Source organism: Rhinopithecus bieti, unplaced genomic scaffold, assembly GCF_001698545.2.
Source record: "Rhinopithecus bieti isolate Rb0 unplaced genomic scaffold, ASM169854v2 scaffold_26426, whole genome shotgun sequence".
NCBI lineage: Eukaryota > Metazoa > Chordata > Mammalia > Primates > Cercopithecidae > Rhinopithecus > Rhinopithecus bieti.
The window spans coordinates 343244-365504 of NW_016811945.1; the positions used below are offsets into that span (position 1 = coordinate 343244).

At 39.0% G+C, this 22261-nt stretch overlaps 1 protein-coding gene across 11 annotated transcripts in view; it reads right to left on the reverse strand.

Moving 5' to 3' along the window:
• Positions 1–2078: 2078 nt before the first annotated feature.
• Positions 2079–22261, reverse strand: part of MGA (MAX dimerization protein MGA) — a 176266-nt gene continuing 156083 nt past the window's right edge. For 9 of the 11 annotated variants that reach the window (XM_017895430.1, XM_017895423.1, XM_017895424.1 and 6 more), the window contains 8 exons: positions 20677–22187; positions 16875–17005; positions 13537–13588; positions 10874–11080; positions 9544–9655; positions 9033–9266; positions 6983–7159; positions 2176–6002 (listed from right to left, as the gene is read on the reverse strand). In XM_017895430.1, the coding sequence (XP_017750919.1) occupies positions 4726–6002; positions 6983–7159; positions 9033–9266; positions 9544–9655; positions 10874–11080; positions 13537–13588; positions 16875–17005; positions 20677–22187 (3701 nt within the window). In that variant the 3' untranslated portion in view covers positions 2176–4725. Of the gene's footprint in view, positions 6003–6982; positions 7160–9032; positions 9267–9543; positions 9656–10873; positions 11081–13536; positions 13589–16874; positions 17006–20676; positions 22188–22261 lie in introns of all 11 variants that reach the window. The other 2 variants (XM_017895429.1, XM_017895420.1) reach the window with 1 other exon arrangement.

Below are 22261 nucleotides of genomic sequence, written 5' to 3' on the forward strand. Positions count from 1 at the left end.
TCTAGGTACTATGCTGCCTTTGAGATACCAATATAGAAAAAGGCTATAGGCTATTCTCATTCTTCATGAATTCCTCAGAAAATAACAGTCCCAGGTCTAATGTGAACAGAAGCATTATTCACTTTTCTCCACTCAGATTTACAGCCATTGTATACATTTCAATGACCACATGATCCCTTTAAATTATAATACCATATTTTTACTGTACCTTTCCTATGTGTAGACACACACTTATCATGTGTTAAAACTGCCTATGATATTCAGTGCAGTAACATGCTGTACAGATTGTAGCCTAGGAGCAACATAGCCTAGGTGTGTGGTTAAGCGACGCCATCTAGGTTTGTGTAAGTACAGTCTATGATGTTTGCAAAACAAAACCACCCAAGGTGCATTTCTCAGAACATATCCCCATCATTAAGTGACGCCAAGACTCCACTTGCCATCCCAATCCTCCAAAATGCAGTTAACTCTTCGTATTTCATCATCCATACACTATTTAACACTTTATTCTGCTTTTATATGTCCTAAATATCTATAGTGTTTGCCAGCTTCTGAAATTCTAGATGTCTGGGAATAGATGTTATATAGTTCTGTTTAGCACTATACTCATTAGATCAAATTTTAAAATTCACCCTAGGCATAACATGCAAATAAGGTACAATTACAAGATCCTGGGAAACAGGCTAAACATTTGCTCATCAATTCAAATATTTATTGAGCACCTTTACATGCAAGGCACTGTGCAACAGCTGAGACCAATGATTGCAGTTGGAAACAGAATGGATCTCAAAACCATGCTTCCAAGACTGCTTTCCTATTTAGTATCTTTTCTACCAGCAGTTTACAATAGAAATTAGTAGAGTTTAGATTTGTTTCAAAATTTCCAACTCATCCCATAGTCTTCCCATCCTCTTAATGCACTACCATCACTATTCTACTCGATACTTATGTGTAAGAGCAGCTCAGTCATGTAATATTAGCTATGCCTCAAATAAAAAGTTGTACTTACCAAATTATTTCCCCCATTCCAAAAAAAAAGCATTTTAACTGATTTTTTTCCTCCAACTGGCAATGAGTCTGAGTATCTTAGCTTTAATTTTCTCTGCACCTAGATATTTGTGTCCATGTAAAATTTCATTAGTAGGCCAGGCACGGAGGCTCACGCCTGTAATCCCAGCACTTTGGGAGGCCGAGACAGGCTGATCACAAGGTCAGATTTGAGACCATCCTGGCTAACACAGTGAAACCCCGTCTCTACTAAAAACACAAAAAAACTAGCCGGATGAGGTGGCAGGCGCCTGTAGTCCCAGCTACTCGGGAGGCTGAGGCAGGAGAATGGCGTGAACCCGGGAGGCGGAGCTTGCAGTCAGCCGAGATCGCGCCACTGCACTCTAGCCTGGGCGACACAGCGAGACTCCGTCTCAAAAAAAAAAGGAAAAGAAAAAGAAAAAAAAAATTATCTAAACCACTAAACCCAAAATAACACGATTGTCTGCCTTTCTTGTGTGTTCAAAGCATTTTCAAACTTGTTATGGAAGAGCCTAGCATCAGGGATTTCATCCATAATTCCAGGAAAAAACTATTCCATTTACTATAAAATTACACAAAGTGAACAATTTGTATGAAGCTTATATAACAAGACTTGATCTGTTAGTAACCTTACTAAGAGTAGCTGGATGCCTAAAGGATTCCTTTAAACATTTTTGTTAACTGTCAAACCCTTTAACATATCCTCCCTTAAGAACACCTACTGTCCTTTACCACTAAGACTGTGTTTGTGTACCTTTACTCCCCAAGGTTAACAGGTAAACTGCCTTGCTCATACTGACACTAGAATGATTTTAGAATGACTTCTAAAACAAATACTTGCCATCAGGTTGCACACAATTTTGAAGCCTCCATGTAAAACATGCTACAAGGATTAGAACACCAAAAACCTCCCCCAAATGGCATATCAGAAACTTTGAGAAAAGGAAAGGATTCCTATGATAAAACCATTTCAGTGGCAGCTCTCTCGAATATGTCTTAGGGAATTAGATTTCTCTACTCCAAGTTGGCACAAACCTCCCAACACCAAGTTCTGCTTTAATTATTTTAACTGATTTATTTCAGGTTTATATATTCTACCTTTCAATCACCAAACTTCTGTTCTTAGATTTCTAAAAAAATAGTCACTTTTCGAAAGCAGAAAAGGAAAGATATATATATATTTAATATATAAAAGAAAATGCTAAATCTGACATAATTATATTCTTAAAACATTCCATTTATTTACAGATGTATAAAAGGCGAATTATTGGTCTACTGAGATCATGCTTCTTATAGTGTTAGGGTGAGAGCTCACTGTCTTCCACGTTCCTCAACTCCTCTCACTCAACTTCACCTTTCATAATCACACATGAAATATTCATAGATCAGTTCCCCCTAGGGTAAGGTTAAAGGGTAGGAGTTTTTGGAGATTTTAGATTTCTGTCAAGACTGCAGGACTGTTCTGAAGACTAAGCCCTCCTCAAATTATCCCTGACAACACTTAGTTCTAAGAGGTCTTGAGAACACCGTATCTTGGGGGTTAGAATGATATCTGCAGCCTTCCCCCTAAAACGCCTGGAATCATCCCTCATTTTCATCTTCATACAACTCTCATCAAGAGTCAAGTATCTCCAATCAAGAATCATTACCTATTTACCTCTTTAAAAAAAAAAAAAGGAAGTGTTAAGCTAAAATGGTCCTTCTTTTCCTGAGGATTGTTCACTCACTTGCCTGCCCCTTGGCTGACCCTCAAAAGCCACAAAAAGAGCCTTGGGAAATCAGGAGGAAATGTAGGGAAAAGACAAGCAAGAAAATAATGGGAAACTGCTATACCTGAATTAAAGTACTAGCATCTCTAAGGACAATTATTAGCAGGGGAGACAGGTGCTGGATTCCTTGGCTAAGGCATTGAATGAAATCTGCTGGGTAAAGAGTGGAAGGATAATGAGAAGCTGAGGAGCACTCTTTACCTACTTCAAGCTTTAGTAACCTTTAGAGGAGGGAAGGTTAAGTGCTGATGAGCAGATCTAGAAAGGCAAGCAGCACAAAACCAACGAGAATCTGCTCCCACTGCAATTTGCAGAGGAAGTTCTTCCACCGTTTTCAATCTGTTGATTACCAGAGTTAACAGGGAACCAACCATGGAAATAATAATTCACTGGCTAGATCCAATCCAAAGTTGGTCTCACAACCTAGGTCTGAAAATACGCTGAGTGGGATTTGGGATAAACAAGACAGGAGATATAGAAGAAATAGCATCACCTAGGCACGGCCCAGGCACTGGAAGCTCTTGTGTTAAGTGTTGTAACAACACAAGCAAATCCTGTCAGTGAAGACAGAACAGGGGTTACATTCCAAAATATAATTATTTAAGAAAGGCAAAATGCAGCAGCTAAATCCCAGTCTATACAGTTTCAGAATAGTGATTCTTGCCCCCAGGAGTTTCCAAGAGACCCCTCAAGTGCACCATGATTATTTACAAACTAGATAGGAAACATCATTTCTATACTCAATACAAATCTCATCTTCTAGGTTGAAAACTTCAGCCTTTGAGAAATCTATGAAAACAACTATACAAAAATATAAATATCTTTACAGACTGTCAGTCTTTCATATCCTGACAGCTAATGAGTGAAAAAGCTCTACACATCACTGAATCCATGGTTGCAGATAAAAAATATATCTTGTGATTCAAATACTGCCTTATTTCCCTGGTAAAGAGTGCCTACTGTGACTTTTCTTTACATCCTGTGCAGGTAATAGTGAATGAAACCTTCAAGCACCAGGAGGCTGGTTTGATTTGGGAAATTTCCAGCCCCATGATTTTTTATTTTGGCCATTGTCTCTGGTCTGGGGGGATAATGCATTTTATTTTAGCCGTCTCTTGAGTGACATAATTTGTGGAAGGGGTAGGGCTCCCTCTATGCCTACCTCCAAAATATATATTCCCAGTAAAAATCCCTGGTACTGCGAAATGAGCTTTTCAATGCCCACAAAAATAAGGGAGAACTACTATTTTTTTAAGATCTCAAAATATTTAACTTAATAGTAAAAGTTAAAAGCATCCCTACTTTACCGAAGGCTTGAATTTGTTAATTCTGATTGAAAAGGTGAGGGAATGGGAGCTACTTGGGATATGAAAAAAGAAAATTTTGCTGAATGACACAAAGTCCTTCACTTTGGTATTCCATGGTACACATCCTCTCTCTCCCTATTCTTGAAACATCAACTAAAAAGTATCTCTTCTGGATCCCTTTGCACAAGTCCATCACATTCCTTAGATTTCAGACTTAATTCAACAGCTACAAGCTACAGTTCAGTCCACAGCAACTCCAAAGTTGCAAACAGCTCTTTCGCTTGTGGGGGAAGAACTAGAAACCACTGTGGAGTCAGAGTCCTGTTATAAATTCCTTGGGTAAGAGGGGCACCTCGTGTTCACTAATGGATCACATCTTCTTAGAGAGGATGAGGGGACCCAGCACCACAAGTGAGGTAACACATTTTAACATGATCAGAATTTCAGAGTACTTCTTAATACCAGGGTCAGCACCCTACCCCCTTTCTCCCATCATTATCCACTGCATCATCCAAGTCAAGGATCCAAGTTCCAAGACACAAACAAACAGACGCCTGCAGAGAAAGGAGGTGAGATCAGTTTCTCCTCACAGCCTGGCTTCTGCTTAAGGACAAGTAAGTTCATTTCCCTGCAGAACTTGGTGAGGCCCCCGAGTTGCCCAATTTAGCCACAACAGGTGCCAATGTAGGCATCACCTTGCTTTCCCGGCCTTCCGGGTCATTCCCTGTTAAGTTCATTTTGTGTCCAACTGACCCAACTTTGGCAGCTATAGGTGCCAAACAAGGCATCACCTTGAGACTCTGACCATCTGCATCACTGGAAGGATTAGCTACTTTTAAACCTAGAGGGGCCAACTTTGGCATAGGCCTCCACAAAGTATCTGTGCTGTTGCTGTTCTCCAGGCCAGTCTTCATGTGTAGGGTGGGGGGTGAGGACACACTTTCAGGCTCTGCAAGGAGGCCAGAAGTATTCTTCCCTCCATCAATAGCTTTTTTGTTAGAAAGGAGGGAATCCTTTATTTCAGAGTCAATAACAATCTTAAGGACATCTGGTTCAGAGGCTGGTTCTGCAAGTTGTTTTTCATTCTCAGAAAAGTCATCATCTTCCAAGTGCAAGAGGAGGGGACTGATAGAGTCACTCTCCCCCTGAACATCAGGCAACTCTTTCAAACCAGTTCCCAAGTGCTCAACCTGGAAAGCTGCTCTGTTTCCAGAAGTAACCTTACTGATAAAAGCCCGCCGAGCATCCCCTGGGAACTCTGTATCCATAGAGCTGGGTAGTTCAGCCAGGCTAACAGAGTCATCATTTAGTTGTTGATTAAGGAAGGCAATTTCATTGAGCAGTGAAGTCAGTGTCTCATCAGTATCATCCTCATCTTCCATGTTAGTTAGCAGTTCACTGGAATCAAGAGCTGCTTCCTCTATAGCTGATGTTACTTTCCTCAGTTCCATCTCTATGCTTGAGTCCTTGAGATCTTTCATCTTTAATTTATGAAATGAAGACTCCTTTGACTTCACTCTCTCCCCTCTTGATTCACTCTCTTTCCATTTATACTGAATCCCTCTCATATCACCAGAAATCTTTTTAGGTAAGAACTCTTGTGCTTTCTGCATACTGGAAACGTCAACTATTTGTGGATAACCAGAATCTTTGTTTGCCAGAAAAACCTGCGTTGGACCCAACATCACTCTGCCATCTCTGTTGCCTCTGCAAGAGATTCTACTCTTATCCTCTAAGGAATTATCTTCATTCCTGACGGTGTCTTTCAGATGGTCAGATGGCTTGCCATCAGGAACTTCATGAGGATATTTGCTGCCACCCATATCTACCAAACCTCCCTCTGTGGCCAATGATGTCACATTAACAATTCGTGGCATCATAAATAAGTCGTCGTTTTCTGAAAACAAAATTAAAAAAAGAAAATTCATTTAGATCTACAGAGTTAGCATCTCTCTCTCTCTCTCTGTCATACCATATGACCATCTTAGGGAGTTGTAGTCTAAATTCAGCACTCTACTTTTATCAAGAAGATGAAAGAAGTATCAGTTCTTCAAATTAGTGACCTAACCCAATAAGAAAAAACCCAACTAAAATCCAACCAAAAGGCTCTTTCCACCATTTTTTAAAGTTCCATTTAATTATTTTATAGAAATGCTCCCCCAAGTTAATTCTTGTCCTAAGGCAGAACTACATCTTGATTCTGTTCACCCAATTAACTGCTACTTAGCACAGAAAATGAAGCCCTACAGGCAGCATGGGAACCAGGAAAAGATAAGTCCTCCAGAGTGAGTTTGACAAGAGGTAGTAGCGACAAGGAATTTTGGCTGGCAACAGCAATAAAGTAACGAGGATCCTCATACTACTAAAGAGACCCTTTTACCTTAATAGACTCTTACCTTTTACCTAATATTATTAAAGAGACCCTTTTACCTTTATCACCTAATCACCCAAGTGAGAATTCTCTTTCAACTTTACCCTTTGCCCCAAAACAGAGTAGTGCTCAAAGTGAATGAGGCTCGTAATGCAGGAGTGTTATCATCTCTGAGTACCACAAGAAACTGACAAGTATTTATCAACACCAAGACCTAAGACCGTGATCATTTAACATCTTCCTTTCCCTCTGACATATTTTTTATTCTTCCTCTTAGAAATTACTAGAGTTCACAAAATGGTGCTCAATACCAGGTGTAAAACACACCAAACAGTACCGTAACTCAAGCCAAATATGTTCTAAAAATAGGGCCACCTCTTACCAAGGCAAATGCCAACGGAATAGCTCTTTTTCATTACAGAACACATCCAAAGCCTTCCTTGGTCACTGTGAGATGCTAGAGATAACTTTATCACTTCCCATAGAGGACAACACTTAAGACATACCTGGTAGAGCCACAGCACTACTGGCAACTTGAGGCTTAAGATCAGATTCTAAGAGATCAGGAGAAACAGTTACCACTGGTCCTGAGAATAGGGGACCTTTCAGGGTGAGCAATTGCCCTTGTGGAGTCATCACAAGATTGGCAGAGGTGTGTGGAGTGTTCGAGGGTGAGGTATTTTCTGCAAGAAAGATCAGAAATTAGTTACAGATAAAAGGCAGTCACAGCTGGGTGTGGTGGTTCATGCCTCTAATCCCAGCACTTTGGGAGGCTGAGGCAGGCAGATCACTTGAGCTCAGGAGTTCAAGACCAGCCTGGGCAACACGGTGAGACCCCATCTCCATCTCTACAAGAAAAAAAATTTTTTTTATTAAGTGGGTGTGATGGTGTGCACCTGTGGTCCCAGCTACTAGGAAGGCTAAGGTGGGAGAACTGCTTGAGCCCAGGAGGTCAAGGCTGCAAGCGAGACACTGCATTCCAGCCTGAGCTACAGAGTGGGGCCCTGTCTCAAAACAAAACAAAACAACCACACCATATTTTTCTGGCTCATACACTGGGCTATCCAAACATCCAAAGAGTAAAAAAGAATATACCATTTTTTTTTTTTTTGAGTTGGAGTCTCACTCTGTCGCACAGGCTGGAGTACAGTGGTGTGATCTCGGCTCACTGCAGCCTCCACCACCCAGGTTCAAGTGATTTTCCTGCCTCGGCCTCCCAAGTAGCTGGGACTACAGGTGTGCACCACCACACCCGGCTAATTTTGGTATTTTTAGTAGAGACAGGGTTTCACCATGTTGCCCAAGGCTGGTCTCAAACTCCTGAGTGCAAGCAATTCTCCTGCCTCTGCCTCCCTTAGTGGTGGGATTACAGGCATGAGCCACCGTGCCCAGTCAGATATACCATTCTCTAAGAATATAAGTAACACATAAAATCAATATAGCTTTACTTCCAAAATCAAGATGGTAATAAGAATTTAAGACCAATTTACTTTGGCTTTGGCTTTTTTTTCTTTTTCTTTTGAGACAGAATTTCGCGCTTGTTGCCCAGGCTGGAATGCAATGGCACGATCTCAGCTCACCACAACCTCACATTCCACCTTCAGGGTTCAAGCGATTCTCCTGCCTCAGCCTCCTAAGTAGCTGAGATTACAGGCATGCGCCACCACACCTGGCTAATTTTGTATTTTTAGTAGAGACAAAGTTTCTCCACGTTGGTCAGGCTAGTCTCAAACTCCCAACCTCAGGTGATCTGTCAACCTCAGCCTCCCAAAGTTCTGGGATTAAAGGTATAAGCCACCATGCCTGGCCTATTGTTTCTTAATAGCAATGTATTAGTAAGTGATCTGATGAAAAATAGAGCCTGATTTGACAAAATTAAATTTTACAAAAAATTTTCCATTTATTGGTCTCAACTAGACCCAACTTCTTAAACCCATCAGCAGAACTGTAGGGAAATCACAAAGTATAAAGTCTGAAAAGATAAGTTTAAAAAACTACTCATTAAAAATACATGACTATAGACTAATATGTTACCAGGACTGGTAGCTTCTCAGGATTTGCATCAGTGCATATTACAACCAGAAACCAAAATCTAATGTAGCTAATATTCTATTTTTTATACAACCCATCTTTAATTAATTTAATTAAAATTAAAACTGTGGGCTCGGTGTGGTGGTTCATGCCTGTAATCCCAGCACTTTGGGAGGCCGAGGTGGGTGGATCACTTGAGGTCAAGAGTTTGAGACTAGCTTGGCCAACAGGGCAAAATCCCATCTCTACTAAAAATTTAAAAAATTAGCTGGGCATGGTGGTGAACGCTGTAGTTCTAGCTACTCAGGAGGCTGAGGCAGGATAATCGCTTGAACCCGGGAGGTGGAGGTTGCAGTGAGCTGAGATCACGTCACTGCACTGCAGCCTGGGTGACAGAGCTGTCTCAAAAACAAAACAAACAAACAAACAAACAAAACTAAAAATGTGGACAAGAGAAGATGGTCAGTCCAGTAAAGTCAACTGATATAAATCTACATTAAGGAAAGCAAAGAATCTCCCTCCTACCTGTGGCCTGGTCTTTTTTTCTGGAAAGAATCAAAGGTTTCCCCCTCCTGTTATTTATAAACATCTGTCCAAGATCTACAGATGATGCAGAAGATCCTTCCTGCTGTTTGCTAATTCTGGGAGACATGTCAGACTCATCTGATCCCATCTTCTTTTTTCTTTTTTGTGCCTCCAGTGCTTGCTGTTTTGCATAAATATACTCCAGCTTCTTCAGGACCACTTCTTCTGTCTTACCTATAGGTTGACAGACAATACATTAGTACTTTCTGCATTACCCCACATAATGAGAAACAGAGTCAACGGAAATCTAGTCGCTTTAACAATATTCCCAAAAACCATGGAAAGTAAGGTGATTACAATTCACAAGAAACAACCCACCCAGTCAGAGGATAACTGTGCTGTGAACTGTGGGAGCCAAGCTTTCAAATTAAGTATCTGAAAGATCTACTGAGGATTTCTCCTTGCTGAAGCTATAATTGTGTCTTTACCAGAGATTATTTACTTATCTCACCTGAAAGAGACGATACTTTCCGTATGAGAATATTCCTTTTTCGAGTCAGGAGATTTTTCTGTCCTATCAATTTGTCTGCCTGATCTGTTAGTCCCTGAATTTCACTGAAGGCCTAGAATAGAAATAGTGGTATTATTGAAAATTGATTCACTCTTTCTTTAAACACAGGTAAGGCCTACACAATTCTCTAATGAAAAAAAAAACTTAATCTAACATCTTAAGAGAATTTTTAAATTCCATTAACAATTGTTGATGTTTCAGAAATTATTTTTTGTTAAACTGTAAGAGGGTTTCTGGCTTACACTTTTAAGGAATGTGACCATGATTATTTCCAAAGAGCATCACTGAATGGTAGTAGGTATTCTACTACTGCAAGGAGATACAAAACACTTGTGCTCTGCTTAGATTTTAATAATCAACTTCAAGATCATCTTCTAGTCTAACCAAAATCTGGCTGAAATAACTTTGCTCTAGAGGGATATGACTGCTTATCTTGTCCTCCTCCAGCTTCTACTTAACAACAATTTAAATGAAATACTTTAGATATTCTACACGCAAAGTTAAAACTTCTGCTCCCTTGAATATTTCCGATTTTCTTTTAAAATGACTGTCAACTGTTAAGCATATTAAAATATCACTTATGCTGTGCTTTATACTGTGATAACCTGTACTAAGTGCTATCAAGAACACCAATGTAAAGAGAATGTGGTCAACATGGCTAACCAGAGTTTCTGACTCTATCTGAAGAAAGGATAGCTGTGCCCATTTAAGAACCTGACTTTCGGCCGGGTGTGGTGGCTCATGCCTGTAATCCCAGCACTTTGGGAGGCAGATTACTGGAGGTTGGGAGCTCGAGACCAGCTTGACCAACATAGAGAAACCCTGTCTCTACTAAAAATACAAAAATACAAAATTACTACTAATCTACTAAAAATACAAAATTAGCCAGGTGTGGTGGTGCATGCCTGAAATCCCAGCTACTTGGAAGGCTGAGGCAGGAGAATCACTTCAACCCATGAGGCAACGGTTGCGGTGAGCCAAGATTGCGCTATTGTACTCCAGCCTAGGCAACAAGAGCAAAACTCCGTCTCAAAAACAAAAGAAAAAAAAAAATAGAACCTGACTTTCAATGAAAAGCTCCTGTGACTTAATTAGCATAATGATTTTCCCCCTAAGGGATTTATTGGGCATTCACTAGTCCATATTCAACTGTTACATTTAAGTAGCTCTATTTCAATGTCCCTTATATATGTCAGCGGATTCTCCTTCTCATAGCACCAGTAAGAATCTCTTAGTCAAGCTCTTATTGTCATTTACACAGAACACTTACTCGAGTAAGAATGAGACTTTTAGAAACCTTGGAAGAATGAAGTAATCCCAATGTGATCTTTAATTTCTCAAAGAGATCTCTCATTTCACCACGCCGCCGCCGCTCATTGGCAGTGTGTGTCCGGCGATAATAAGCAAACGCTTCTGCTTCTTTCTGTAGTTTGTCACTCCAGTAATCAGGCTTCAGTTTTAGAGGAATTGGTGGAGCCTGTTCAAACAAGATTGCCTCCTAAACATCTTGAACGTGTAATTGGCCCTCTTATTCTGTTCCAAATGACACTGCCCTATTTCAGGCACCCATTACCTTTTGTCTGGACTGTTGTAACAGCCTCTCAATTGGTCATCTTACTACCAGTCTATCTTTCCTTCAAATCTAACTCTTACAATGCCAATAGTATAATTTCTAATACATGCTGAAGTGATCTTACCAGCTCTTAGTTCAAATTTCAGTGATTTTCAAACAAGGAAGAAATTGTGTATGTTATAGGCGTAGAAGATCTGAAAGAGCTTACTTATGTAATTTATTATATTACTAAAACTTGTTTTCATGATACAAATTACATAAACTGTTTTTCAAAAAATACTGTAAGATCCTCCTTAATCTGGTAAAGAATCAACTGCCACTCTTCTAAATCACCTTTCTCTCCAACCATTCCTATCTGCTAGAAATTCCCAAGATATACTACACAATCCCATACCTCCCTGCCATTACACAGGCTTTTTACCTGTAGCTAGATTACTTATCCCATCTCTTACCTAAACCTCCATAACATTTAAAACTTAACACTTCAAACTCTTTTTTTTTTTTTTTTTAACACTTCAAACTCAAACTTTTTCAGGAAAGTCCTTCTTGATCCTCAGAAAGGCTTAAGGCCTCCTTTCTCTATCTTATTTATTCCATTACAATCTTTGCATATAGGACTTAAAATATATGAAAAGTCTGGCCAGGCACAGTGGCTGAAATCTGTAATTTCCAGCACTTTTGGAGGCCGAGGTAGGGGATCACTTGAGGCCAGGAGTTTGAGACTAACACAGGCAACACAGTAAGACTTCATCTACACACACACACACACACACACACACACACACACACGCTTATAATGAAAAGCAACTATGCCCTGAACTTGTACCTGGATCCTCAGAAACAATCACTTTTTAATTCTTTTAGCAGCTTCTTCTAGTTCTTAAATCTATATCCTAAACCAAAAATAGTAACATAAGCTTATTTTTTTCTATTTTCAATGCTATCTACTGCCTTCTTGCTATGCAGAAGAGGATTGAGCTCATATCACTCTCATGTCTTATACCACCTTATCATTCCAATATAGTTACAACACTACTTTTAGTTGTTCTACTGATCCCTTAGCAACTTGAATTCTACCTTAATTTCTTATTTCATCAAGAATAAACAATCTATCTTGCCTTTCTACTTTGTAAAATGAGGGTATCAGCACCTGTATCCTTCCCTTTATTTCTTCTTCCCTCTCTCACCTCCCAATTTGTCATTTCTATTCTCACATTTTTCAAGACTGAAATTAAGTCTTCTATATTTTAATTATAGGTTATAAACTTTTTTTGAAAAACATCAACTATTATGACATTATAAACACTACTCATACAAAGTGAATAATATTTCCTGTCCTGTGCAGTTTCTTGGTTTTGTGTTTTTTCCCTCCGACGTTCCTAATTGTCTCTTTTTCTGACACTGTTTGCTTAATCATAACTCTGACAGTACCCAAAAACTCTCATGGAAAAGCCACTGCCTTTCTAAAGTTAAACCTATTATGCATTAAGATAGAATGGGAGAATAAAAGAGCCAACAAGACAGAAAGAAAGGCAATATAAACATTAAATACAGCAAAGTGAAGCAAGAATTTGCATGTAATTATTTGGGTACAAAACAATGGATTACGTAAATAAGCTATTATGAAAATTCCTATTATATCTGAAAAATGCTTCAGAATAAATTTTTAAAAGCCAAATATAATGACATATGCAAATAATTACAACCATGCAAATACGTTGTATCGTGAGTCCCCAAATCAGATCAAAACCAAACTGTACTATGATTTTTTAAAGGAACCAAATGCCACCCTCTACTTCAACCCAAGCCATCACTGACTTTTTTTAATCTTTTAAATTAAGATAGAAAAACAAGTGGAAAACAATTTAAACAAACCAAACTCTCCTCCATGCCTACTGTTGGTTAGGATAAACAGAAAACCCTGCTTAATTATGTTACTATGATATATACCAAAAAGATTAAGAAAATTAAAGGTTTATTGTTTCATGGATCCCTGAACTGCTAGCCATTTTGCAGAGGATAGTTTTTTAATTCACTGAAAATCATGAGCCCAGGCAAGAAAGAATGGCAGCTTGTTTTACATCAAACCATTGCAAGAACAGTTTTCAAATAAGCACATATATTCTCATAAATTTCATATCCATTTTTAACTCCTCTAAATTAGTCTACCCTCTGAGGAGAAGAATTAAAAGGGGGAAAAAAAGGGACCTTAGTAGTATAATTTCATTAAAGAGAAAAAACTGATTAACTCACTGGCCTGAGAAAAAATCGTGGCTAATAAAGCTAATGTTGTTCAACCCTAGGATAAATGTTAACAATTTTATTCAATGAGTAATTATCACTAAATATATCCTAAATACCTTTCGACTCCTTTCAGCTGCTTTTTCATCTGCAGAGATGTGAGTACGGGACCTGGATAAAGACAGGATTTTTCAGTGTCTTACTGAAATTTAATAATCTTAAGACCTATTTCACAGCTACAACCAAACCATTCCAAATTACAAACAGTTTCTTTTTCCCAAGGTGTGATATACAGCCACATTATTTACTTGACATTATATATTTTCTCTAAAAGTGTACAAATAGTCATTAAAACTTCAAATTATTTTCTACAATCATGAAATATTTAATACACAAAACCATATAAACAAATTTAAAGTCGTCCTCCAGTATCCATGGAAGACTCATTCCAAAACTTCCAGCAGTATCCTTGAATACTCAAGTCCCTGATATAAAATGGTATAATATTTGCATATAACATAGGCACCTCCTCCCATATACTTTAAATCATCCCTACATTACTTATAACACCTAGTACAATGTAAAAACTAAGTAAATAGTTGTTATACTGTATTGTTTAGGGAATAATGACATGAAAATAAAGTCTATACATGTTCAATACAGATGCAATTTTTCTTCTTCCAAGTATTTCCAATCCACAGTTGGGTGAATCCACAAATACATGCTTTCTATATTTGTGGATACATGCTTTTCCATTATACACTTGGTCCCTTCCAATTGTGAAGGAGGACCAAGTGTATAATGAACACCCACATATGAACCATCTAGCTTGAGAAATAATACATCTCAAAAATACAGAAGGTTTTATGTGCAGTCCACTCAATCACATTCCCTTCCTTCCTTCTCAAAGGTAAACATTCTAAGAGTTTTACCATGCACATCTTTTAAGTTTTACTAGAAATATATATATATATCTTAACAAAAAAAAAAGTACTACTTTAAATATTATATACTATACTATATCTTTCTGCAACTCATTGGTTTCATTCAATATTCGACCTGAAGGCCAGGCACAGTAGCTCATGCCTGTAATCCCAGAACTTTAGGAGGCCAAGACAGGAGGACTGCTTGAGGCCAGGAGTTCAAAACTAGCCTGGGCAACATAGCAAGACTCCATCTCTACAAAAAAAAGATCGAAAATAAAAGTACAAATAAATTACACCTGATATATGCTGATACACAGAGTTCTAATTCCAAATGTTTTAACTGTTAGAGTATTCCACAATGTGAATTTCCCCGAATGTTTTTTTTCCAGAATGTTTGTAGTTATTTAGGTTGTTTCTAAATCTTCGTAACAGCAAACAATGCTGCAATGGACAGTCCCATACAGGACCCCTTGTGTGAATTTTTCTAGGGCATAGGAGCAGAATTGTCAGGCAAAAGAAAGATATGCACACCTTCAAGTTCAATAACTGTTAAACTGGTAATACAATGTACACTCCCACTTGCTGTATGAGAGTTCCCATTGCTTCAAACCTAGATAACTGTACTATCAGAAATCTCCATTTTTGCAGTCTTATGAGTGTGAATTGGTAAAGTCACTGTGGTTTTATTTGCATCTCCCTAATTACTTGTGAAGTTGAACAAATGTACATGTGTTTACTGGGCTTTTAGGTTTCTTCTTCTGTCAACTGTCTCTAATATCCATTATTTACTTTCCTACTGGGTCATCTTTTTCTTACTTGTAACAATTTATACCCTCGATACTAATCCTTTGTTAGTTAATATGTATGGCAAACACTTTCTTCATAGTCTGAGTTCACCTTTTCACTGTTTTCATGGTGTTCTGACAGAATTTTTAAATTCTTTTAACCTTTATTTTTAATTAAATTTAAACAATTTAAACAAATCTAATAAAATCTTTAATTTTTTTTTTTTTTTTTTTGAGATGTAGTCTCACTGTCTCTCAGGCTGGAGTACAGTGGCACAGTCTCAGTTCACTGCAACCTGCACCTCCCAGGTTCAAGCAATCCTCCTGCCTTAGCCTCCCAAGTAGCTGGGACTACAGGGGTGTGCCAACAAGTCCGGCTAATTTGTGTATTTTTAGTAGAGACAGGGTTTCACCATGTTGGCCAGCCTGGTCTTGAACTCCTGAATTCAGGTGATTTGCCCACCTCGGCCTCCCAAAGTGCTGGGATTACAGGCATGAGCCACCACGCCCAGCCTAAATCTTTAGTTTTTTATTTTAATCTGTTCCCTTACGGTTTTTGTGCTGTGTGTTGCCAGCACACCTTTTTAAAGGCCACCTTTAAAAACAGTGTTTACTTGCAACATTTCTGTGCCCCCCTCTTGGCCCTTTACCATTCCAATCCATTAACATGTTATCTCTCTCCATTTGCTGAATTCCTCTTCGTCTTTAAATACAATTTTTTTAGAAAACTCTTACACAGCTTATCAGAGAATGTTCTCACACAGCAGTTTTCCTGTTACTATTACAAATATTTTTTAGAGGTTTTGTTTGTTGCCATGGTTTACAAACTCAGTTTTAGTATACAGAATTCATTATCCCAGCAATACTGCTAAACTCATTAAGTCTAATTAAGTTTTTAAGGGATTTAAATTCTTTCAAGTTTAGACAGTAGGTAACTGAAGTAGCCTGCAAACAGCTCCGGAGTGAAGAGAACTATCAGTTCTACTTTCTACTCCTTCAACTTTCTCAGCATCAGTAGGAACGAAGAATTATTCTTTCTCAGCTCATAGCTACTTTCATATCATTGTAGTTAATGAGATGACAGGAAAAGTACAATGTCTGGCACAAAATATCTTCCTTCCCTACTCTTTCTCACACCCCAATCCATAATCAATATAAGGCTTACTAAAACAGAAAATGAAATAAATTTTCCTGAGCAAGTCATCATTCCTTCCACATTTTCATCTCACCAGTGAAATACGAAGAAAAATTTTCCTACCTGTATCTCACCTGTTCAACTAGTAAAGTAACCAAATTTAGAATGTAATGCCTATTCTTAAATGACACAAGAAATTAACTTTTGTTGAGTAGTCCATTTATATCAGTTATTATGCTAGTTGTACATACTACCTCATTTAACACTTCAAATGGGGGCATTTTCCTCATTTCATAGGTAAAGAATCTGAGGTTCAGAGAGATTAAAGATTTGCCCAAGGTTAAACACCTACAAACTAGCAAAACTAGTATTTTATAACACCAGTCTATCGGGCTCCAAAAGCATATTATTCACATTTACACACTGCCTCCTACCAATGACCAAAGAAAATTATCCAAATTCTAGTTTCTCTCCTCATCTATACTAATCAGAAAAAAAGCTCGAGGAAGAAGGAACCAGATCAGTTACCCAGAGCTCCTAAACAGAACATTTCATTTTATTTCTGGTTACAACGCTACAAAAACAACAATCCAAAGAGCAATAAGACTTACGGCTGTTTGAATGACTGTGTGTGGGCCACTGTGGTCTTCAGGTGAGCAACATTAATTTCCTCTGAGAGCTCTTCTACAGTCTCAATGTCCACGTGCTCCTCATCATCCTCAATATATTCTACACAGTTATTCTGAAATACATCATTACAAAAGTAAATAATGTATTGATTAGCAAGCACACCTAAACTTTTCAACTCACACCTATAATTCAGCACTTTGGGAGGCCCAGGCAGGTGGATCGTTTTGAGCTCAGGAGTGCAAGACCAGCCTGGGCAACATGGCAAAACCCTGTCTCTACAAAAAATACAAAAATCAGCCAGACATGGTGGCGCTCGCCTATAATTACAGCTACTTGGGAGAGTGAGGTGGGAGGACTGCTTGAGGCCAGGAGTTCGAGGCTGCAGTGAGCCAAGACTGCACCACTGCACACCAGCCTGGGAGACAAGAGTGAGACTGTCTCAAAAAAAATAAATAAATAAATAAATAAATAAATAAACAGACATCATTAAACTTAACAGCGTCCTCAAACGACTGCATTGATGCTTCAGTGTTATTTCTAGTGAACAAAATTCAGGTACAGATATATTAAGGTTTCATAAATCTTAAGATTAAATAACAGTAAAATAAAATTTGGTGAGATAAATATACAAAGGAGAAAAATTCAAGTGCCACTTTAAGGGGGCTTCATGACCAGCATCCTATCAGATGCCCACAAATCAACACACGTTAGCATACACAGGCAAGTATGGAAATAGGATACAGACCAGTCCTGCAACTCTCTCAACCCCACAAATTTGAGAGCCTGTAAGGAATTTCAGGTTTTAAAAAAGCCCAGGATTGCTGTATTTCCTTCTTATACCAAAAAAGGAGTCAATCCAAGTGTTCACTGAGCACCCGTCACAGAAACTTGCTAAATATTTTATGTAACACTAGAGTTATATGGATATATGGGATAAGCAAATCTTTTAAGGCCACCTTTAAAATAGAGTTTACTTGCAACATTTCTGTGCCCCCCTCAAAAAAAAAAAAAAAAAAGTGTTTACTATGCCAGAAACATAGTAAACGAGCCCACCTCCCGGGCTCAAATGATTCTCCTGCTTCAGCCTCCCAAGCAGCGGGGACTCTAGGACTGTGCCACCACATGTGGCTAATTTTTGTATTGTTTACTAACAGGGTTTCACCATGTTGGTCAGGCTGGTCTCAAACTCCTGACCTCAGGTGATCTGCCTGCCTCAGCCTCCCAAAGTGCTGGGATTACAGGAGAGAGCTACCAGTTATACCAGTTATATCCTGGTATAACTGCAGGATTTCTAAGTAATATCCAATAACTTCCACAAGGAAGATTTAAATTAAAGAAGCTATTCACCACTTCCCTCACGGTATTCCAATGCTAATCATAAAGGTAACATAGGTGTGAGATGTGTAAATAAAAACAATGTTTAGATTTTAGAGATCACTTAATATGACCTTAAAAAAAAAAGTCAGTATAACTCGTTTGCTTGTCAAATTACCTATTAGTACATTCAAGCAATGCCTCCTTGTATGATTAAGATACTTCAGGCTGGGCACAGTGGCTCATGCCTGTAATCCCAGCACTTTGGGAGGCCAACGTGGGTGGATTGCCTGAGGTCAGGAGTTCGAGACCAGCCTGGCCAACATGGTGAAACCCTGTCTTTACTAAAAAAACATGAAACTTAGCTGGGCATGCTGGTGCCCACCTATAATCCTAAGCTACTCAAGGGGCTGAGGCAGAAGAATCGCTTGAACCTGGGAGGCAGACGACGCAGTGAGCCGAAATGGTACCACTGCATTCCAGCCTGGGCGACACAGCGAGACTCAGTCAAAAAAAAGAAAAAAGGAAAAAACCTACTTTAGAAGATCTATTATATCAGTTCCCCTAATAGTAATAACAGTTTTCACTGGTTTTAAAGTTGAACTGTTTTTTGGTCTCATGTTTACTTCAGCTGCAAAAAAACACAAAAAAATCTGCAATGTAACTCCTAAAGTCAATGAATTTACATCCATTCTTGAAAAATATTAGGCTATGGAGAGAAAGTATAACTCAAATGAATATAGAATCATCCAATTTTAGAGCAAGATCCTCCTTTATAAATGAGACAATGGAGGTACTGAAATAACCAACGTAACAACATTAAGACCAGCCTGGCCAAGATGGTGAAACCCCATCTCTACTTAAAAGACAAAAATTAGCCGGGTGCAGTGGTGGGCTCCTGTAATCTCAGCTACTCGGGAGGCTGAGGCAGGAGAACTGCTTGAGCCCTGGAGGCAGAGGTTGCAGTGAGTCGAGTTCGCACCACTGCACTCAAGCCTGAGCGACAGAGCAAGACTCCGTCTCTAAAATAAAATATTTCAACATTTTAGATTTTTAAAACAGTAATCTTTTTTTGTTTTATTTTATTTGCATAAAGCAATTAAGCATTAACAGAAAAGGACCAGATAACAGAGGCAGAATGAATCTCAAGGAAGTGTGATTCTAAAACAAGCAGTTGTACAACAATCAGTGCAGATGGCTTTCATCTGCTCCTGAAGAGAAGGATACAGTTTAAATTTTAGGGCACTCCACAGGCAGCTGGTTATGATCTCCCCATGTTTTAAAATCAGAGCTTAGGTCAGGCGTCAGCAAACCACAGCCCACTAACTTTTTTTTTTTTTTTTTAATAAGTTGTGTTTTTTTTTCCCCGAGACGGAGTTCTGTTCTTGTCGCCCGGGCTGGAGTGCAATGTCGTGATCTGGGCTCACTGCAACATCCGCCTCCTGGGTTCAAGCAATTCTCCTGCCTCAGCCTCCTGAGTATTGGGATTACAGGCACCTGCCACCACACCCAGCTAATTTTTTGTATTTTTAGTAGAGATGGGGTTTTGTCATGCTGGCCAGACTAGTCTCAAACTCCTGACATCAGGTGATCCACCCACCTCGGTCTCCCAAAGTGCTGGGATTACAGGTGTGAGCCACCGCACCTGGCCTTTTTTACTAACGTTTTAATGGAATACAGCTGCTTTTATACTACAACAGCAGTCAAGTAGTTGGAACAGAGAGCCCTCTAGCTCTCTGCAAAGTCTAAAACTATTTACTATCTGGCCTTTTACAGAAAACATTTGTACAACTCCTGCACTGTATCAATACCTGACAGTTACTTATTTCAGTAAATATGACAACCCTAAAAAGGAATCCTATAAAAAACACTTCGGGAAAATAATAAAACTAGGCCATAAAGGTCATATTACAAAGGACGATGACCAAAGTCTAGAATATAAATTCCAGAGTCTAAAAATAAAAGGAACTCAAGGCCAAATGGTATTAGAATACCAAAAGATGGTATTTTCCAGTTTTCTCCAAAACAAAACATCTCTCTATATGCAAGTGAGTAAGTTCTCCTCCAGTTGTAAAGTCACCCATTCCCAGTTTCTGATTAACATCTACCAGAGAAGCTACAACCACCTCACATAGAAAACGTCACAGAAATTGACTGGGATCAAATGGGAGTAGTGGTTTCGGGATTTTAAAACTCTAACTTAAAAAGAGTAGGGGCTCTTAAGCACCTATCCCCCAAATGCTTAAACCAGCCTTCCCATAAAACCAGGCAAGTCTCAAAGAATAAAAGCTCAATAAGTGATGCTTGATTGACACAGCCTAAAAAACTACTAAGCCATTTAAGTCATAATCTAAACCTAGGCATCCAATTAAATGTACTATGTCTTAGTGATCTTCTGAAAAATCTCCTGTCTCTAATAAATAATTTAAATCCTTTAGGTTTCAGTCACAACAAAAATGGGCTCACCACCTTTTCTACATCATCAACCTCTTCACTCTGGTAGTCAGAAACAACATCCACAATTTCATCAATAGAATCATCGGTTTTCTCATTCTCATCTTCGTCATCTTCTTCCAAATCCAAAACAGTGAAGTCAGCACTGCTTCTCCCACCCTTCTTCTCTTGCTTTGGTTGTATCTGTTCTCCAGGTAGCAGTAAGTGACCCTGAAAATGTCCATTCCCTCTGCTGCTTTTTGCAGCTCTCCTAGGAACAATGGAGAAGGCTGAAGGATTAGAAATCCTACTCCAAGAATCACATTCAGTTTTCAAAACTCTGGCATCTTCAGTAATTCCACTTTTTCCAAGTAAGTCAGAGATGCCTTGTTCTTGCTGAAACACATCTAAATTTTCCTGACATGTCTTTGTTTCTTTAATTAACTGCTCGTCTACCTCTTTCTTACATTCCTGTGAAGCTCCAACACACTTCCTGGTTAAGGGGCCCTTCAGATGTTTTCTCCATCTTTCTCTAATACTGTCTTTCTCCAGAGAGTCTCCACATTCCTTCTCTTTGGTCTCTGGCTGTGGATTAGATTGCTGCTCCATAACTTTGCTTCCTGACAATTCAAATTTACTTTCTTCCTTAAAGGTGACTGGAAATTCACTTGAGTTTTCTTCTGGATTGTCTAATCCTTTCTGCTGTTCCACCTTCACATCACCAAGTTTTTGATGCTGTACTTTACTTAAATTTTGGACGGTCTTATTACCGGCTTTTTCAGAAATGGTCCTAACTTCTAGAACAGCCACTTTTTCTTTGGAACTGTTACGATTCCTAGCCCCATACTCTTCATTAACATCTTTATAGTCTTGATCTGCAGGTGACCCAGTGATACAGGAATGCTCAGATGGTTTGACAGTTGCAGAACCTTCTTCTGGAAGGGATTCTTCATCCAAATGATCACCCCTATCTTCCAAGGAATCATTCAGAGTTTCTTCTGAGGTAGCAGCTCCTGAGTTTTGTTTTATTATGTTAGCCTCAGAGTCTACAGCCTCTCCTTCTGACTGTAGAACCTTCTTGGTTTCTTGCTCTCTTTTTATTGAGTTTGTTTCATCTTTCTGGTCTGGATTCTGAGATTCCCTCTTCATCTGAAGGGAAGCAACATGTTGAAGAATGGAGCTAGGAACAGGCTTTTGTCCTGGGAGCTGTAACAAGGCAAAACTACCAGACTGGAGAGGAATAAGACTGGCTGTACCAACAGGCTGTCCTCCTGAGCTATAGGTTATTTTGGTTTCAGAGCCTGTTTTACTTGCAAAGCTTTGTGGTTCAGGAGGAGAAATCCTCAGGGTCAATGTACCAGCCTGAGACACAAAACTAGCTCCAGAGGAAAGCAATGATGGTGCCTGAGTGATAACATTCACTGCTGAAGAAGACCCAACAGCTTGGATTACAGGATTCATGACAGAGAAAGCAGAAGATGAAGTGGAAGATGGCGGAGTCTCAGAGGGTTTGGAAGGAGCAGGTAACCGGATTCCCATCACAGACCCTGGTTTAAAAAATAAGAGAGAAATTTTTAAATCATGACTGCCCATATCAAGACTTCCGACGTCCTGGTGTATT